The following is a 5,000-nucleotide window of genomic DNA, read 5'->3' on the forward strand; positions in this document are numbered from 1 at the left end:
AAAGTTATGAATTAGAAAAAAAGAAAAATATGTATCTCTCTCTCTCTCTCTCTCTCTCTCTCTCTCTCTCTCTCTCTCTCTCTCTCTCTCTCTCTCTCTCTCTCTCTCTCTCTCTCTCTCTCTCTCTCTATATATATATATATATATATATATATATATATATATATATGCATACATATATATATTTATATATATACATACATACATACATACAGCATAATATATATATATATATATATATATATATATATATATATATATATATATATATATATATATATATATATATATATGTATAATACTTACATACATACATATAAATGCACTGTACTCAAGAGTCCCAATGAGCAGCAAAAATTGATCATTAATCTAGACGTAAATAATGAATATATGTTAATTACTCTTGGTTATTCTGGGAGTATGGAAGGTGCTATCTTTATGTATAAAAATATTTTTATATAAAAGTAAAACCAGCTCCCACATCCAATATAGCTAAATATCCAGATTACTACAAACCAAAACAAAATTACCACATTCCAGCTCCTTTTAATAATAAAGCTTACGTGCATGTGTAACCCCTCCCCAAAATCACGCGAACGAAAGGTATGAGTGATCATCAATTTATCATTCATTGTGTTAATATTTATTACCATTCGTACCTTCACTGTCGCACCGCCGTCTGCACCCCACCCGGAAGACCCCCCCCCCTAACTCCACCTCCCGTGTCCTCATCTTCGTTCCACATTACCTGCGGCTCATTAACTCCAGCTTCACCTGGATTCGCGTGGGCGCTGCAGTTGCCATGGTCACGCGAGGTTTCGTTTACGGTGCGTGGAGTCTCCTTTCGAATGTCTTTTGCGTCCTGAGTATTTTGATGAGGCTTTTCTTTTCTTTTATCAGATTAAGCTTTTCTTTCCTTGATGAGTGAAGATAGTTAACGAATGAAATTACGCATTAAATACGCGGTGGCACCACCACTAAAGACATATAAAGACTGGGTCATAACGACGACCCCACAGTTGTTGAAAGTGACACTCGTGAGGCACGACCTTTTCTTGGCATCAGTGATCGAAGTACAACAGAAGAAAGGAAAAAAATGAATAATTCTCAGAAACACAGTGTAAGTGGAATCTACAAGTTCTTGGTTACGAATTTCATTCTGTGAGTATATGAAAAGTGACACTTGTTATCGATGTTACAGGCGGTGCTGTATCGGAGTCTCCTGCTGGCGGCCGCGACGTGGGTGGTGGCAGTGGCACAGTTCGTCCCTGGCTTCCTGGTGGAGTCCGGCACTGACCTCCAGGAGTGGCCCAAGAACCTGTCTTCGCTTTTCCCCGAGAATACATCGCCTGAGGAGCAGCAGGTAAATTTTGTGGTCACACTTTCAGGGGAGAGAGTAACACCGAAGGATGAAAACCTGTAAAGAGTATATGTCCACATAACTACGTTTAGAAGAAATACTTTCCCCAGGACTACTATGCCAACGCCATCGCCTCGGTCTTCGGGTCCGGCACCATCGCGGCGCCTCTGCCAGATCACAACCCCGTGGAGGAGGTTCTGGACGGGCGCGTGGAGCCCAACGCCGTCGCCTCAGAGGAGATTCCCGGCCTCCAGGTCCTCCCCAACGGCACGGCTGTCACGCCCTCCCAGGGTCCACAAACTCCACCATCCACTGGTAACGCAATCTGTATCAAACATGTCGTCACTGTTGATATTGTGAACTTCCTCCATAGATGAAGTTTTGATTTACAGATGAATATTGTTAAGGAAACTGAATGAAGGGAAGAAGGGATCTTAGAAAGACAATATCAAATGGGCCGGTAAAAAGTAATGTGAATTCGCCTCCTTTTTTACTAAACTTCAGGGACTTCACAATCCACTCACATTTCATATTTTAGTGAGCTAGCACTTGCATTTGTTTAGATGAAATTAGACGACCTCGGAATATATTCTTCATAACGAAAACTCCCTTTCCCAAACAAACCGAGATAACAAAAAATAAAAATTAACGTTTCTTATAAAGCTCGATGACAGAATGATGACGGACAAATCGATTAAACAAACCAACAAACAAACAACAACAACAACAAAAAAGTCGAAAACCGCATAGTCTCGACCTCCAAACTTCCTCCACCTTGCCATATAATCTTTTAGGAAATAGCAAAGCTTTCCTGATCCTCGTCTCCGCTCGGCCGCAGGAACCGAAGGGGACAGGTGTGCCACGGTGCTGTTCTCTGTGGCCCGCGCGCATTACAAGCACAGGAAGGGAGGCACCCAGGGGACGCAGGTTCTCTTTGATAAGGTGAGTTTTTTCATATTTATTAGTGTTTTTTTCCTGTTGTTATCCACTTTTTGTCAGATTGTATATGTAATAAGAGGTATAAAAGATAGCAAGAAAAATTACACTACCATATAAAATCATAATTACAAATATTGTGGTGACAATAGTCATTGACGAAATGGGTGTAAAAAGGATTATTAACGTAAGCATTATGATGATGATGAAGGTTAGTGATGTTAGTGATGATGAAAAGGCTTGGTGATGAAAGTCGTTGATAGCAATAACAATAACAGCATTGATGATAACGTTAAACTTGGCAATGAAAATAGTTCTAATGATAGATAATGATAATGATGATAATGACATTGACAGTAATAATAAGAGCAAATGATAATGATGATAATGACAGTTATCATCATAAGAATGATAACGATGATAATGATAATAATGATAATAATAATAGTAATAATGATGATAATAACAATTACAACAACAACAAAACAACAATAATAGTAATAATTATAATAATAATAATAATGATCATAATAATGATAATGATGATAATGACAATAACAATAATGATATCAATGATAATGGTAAAGATAATTAAAATGATAATAGTGATAACGATGATGGTAATAATGTTGATAATAATGATAAAAATGTTAATGATGATAATAGTAACAAGGGTATTAACGATAATGGTAATAATGTTGATAATGACTACGGTAACAAAAATAATTATAACAATAATTTTAGTAATGATAATAATAATGATAATGATAAAAACAATGATAATGATAATAATGATAGTAATAATAATAATGATAATAATGATGATGTTAAAAAATAATGATAATGGTAGAGATAATGATAACGATACTACTACTACTACTAATAATAGTAAGGATAATAATAATAAAGACAATAGTAATAATGATAATGATGATAATCATAATAAAGATGATAGTAATAATAATAATAACAAAAATAACAGCAATAACAACAATAAAAATAATAATGGTAATGATAACAATATTAATAACAATAACACCAAGGGCAATAATGATAATAATGATAATAATCTTAAAAACAATAATGATAGTGGTAGTAGTAGTAGTAATAGTAATAATAGTAGTGATAATAGTAATAAAATGATTACCATCATAATAATAGTAATAACAACAATAGTAATAATTGTGATGGTGAGACTGATGACAATAATAATAATAATGATAATGATAATAATTATGATTATAACAACAACACTAGTAATAACAACAATACTATCAATGATAATGAAAATACCAATGATAATAAAAACAATAATAAAAATGATAATAAGATGACGATAATAGTAGTAATGAAAATAATGATAATAATAATAACAACAATAATGATAATAATAATAATAATAATAATAATAATAATAATAATAATAATAATAATAATAATGATAATGACAATAATAATAACAACAACAACAACAAGGATAATAATAATAATAATAATGATAATAATAATAATAATAATAACAATAATAATAATAATGATAATGATAACGATGGTAATAAGAGTAATGATAATAATGATTATGATAATATTGATAACAATAGTAATAATATCAATAATAATGATAATAATATTTAAATGATAATGATAATGATAATAATGTTCTTCACAATAATGATAATAATAACAATAATGATAATAATAACAATAATGATAATAATAACAATAATGATAGTAGTAACAATAATAAAATGATAATGGTAACAATAAGGATAGTAGTAACAATAATAAAAATAATGATAGTAATATAAATACTAATAGTATTAATGAAAATAAAAATGTTAATGGCAATGATGATAATGATAATAATAATACTAATAATAATAATAATAATAATAGTATTATTAATGATAACAATAATTATAATAATGATAATGATGATAATGAAAATAATGATGTCATTGATAGTAATGATAATAACAACAATGATAATGATAATAACAACAATAATAATAATGATGATGATAATGATAATAATAATAATAATGATGATAGTGATAATGATAACGATATTAATGGTAATTATAATCATGATACTGATTATAATAATAATGATGATAATAAGGATAATGATGATGATGATGATAATAATAACAATAATAATAATAATAATGATACTAATGATAATAATAGTAATGACGATGATAAAAAAATAATAATGATAATTTTAATAATGATAATGATAATAATAACGATAACCGTTCTAATAATAATGATTATTACTATAATGATAACAGCAGTAATAATAACATCAGGGCATGTGTGTGTGCAGTTATGTTTTCACCCACGAAAACCGCAACAAATATATATCCGATAACCCGATATACATAATTAATGGACGTGCTATAAGAGATAGGGAGAAAAATATGAGATTCTGATATAATGGGAATGCCGTAGAAAAGTAAGAAATGGGAGGAGAAAGATGCAAATAAGCAGAAGGAGGGAGAGAGGCATTAAAACTAATTATAATGGTAATAATGGTAGATATAGATAATTTAATAAGAATGGTAGATACCGTAACAAGAGTGGTGGCAATTGTTTTAATGATGATGATAATGACAGGAGAGATGTGGGTAATAACGATAGTAATGATAATGCATGATCAGAATGATGATAATAACAGTAAAAACATTCATATTAGTAGTTG

At 30.7% G+C, this 5,000-nt stretch overlaps 1 protein-coding gene across 1 annotated transcript in view; it reads left to right on the forward strand.

Moving 5' to 3' along the window:
* Positions 1-755: 755 nt before the first annotated feature.
* Positions 756-5,000, forward strand: part of LOC113812803 (complement C1q-like protein 3) — an 8,912-nt gene continuing 4,667 nt past the window's right edge. Inside the window, exons 1-4 of the mRNA XM_070128041.1 lie at positions 756-1,120; positions 1,202-1,363; positions 1,471-1,675; positions 2,199-2,302. Coding sequence (XP_069984142.1) covers positions 1,097-1,120; positions 1,202-1,363; positions 1,471-1,675; positions 2,199-2,302 — 495 coding nt within the window. The 5' untranslated portion in view covers positions 756-1,096. The remainder of the gene's footprint in view (positions 1,121-1,201; positions 1,364-1,470; positions 1,676-2,198; positions 2,303-5,000) is intronic.

The sequence above is a fragment of the Penaeus vannamei genome, chromosome 12 (assembly GCF_042767895.1).
Source record: "Penaeus vannamei isolate JL-2024 chromosome 12, ASM4276789v1, whole genome shotgun sequence".
Taxonomy (NCBI): Eukaryota; Metazoa; Arthropoda; class Malacostraca; order Decapoda; family Penaeidae; genus Penaeus; species Penaeus vannamei.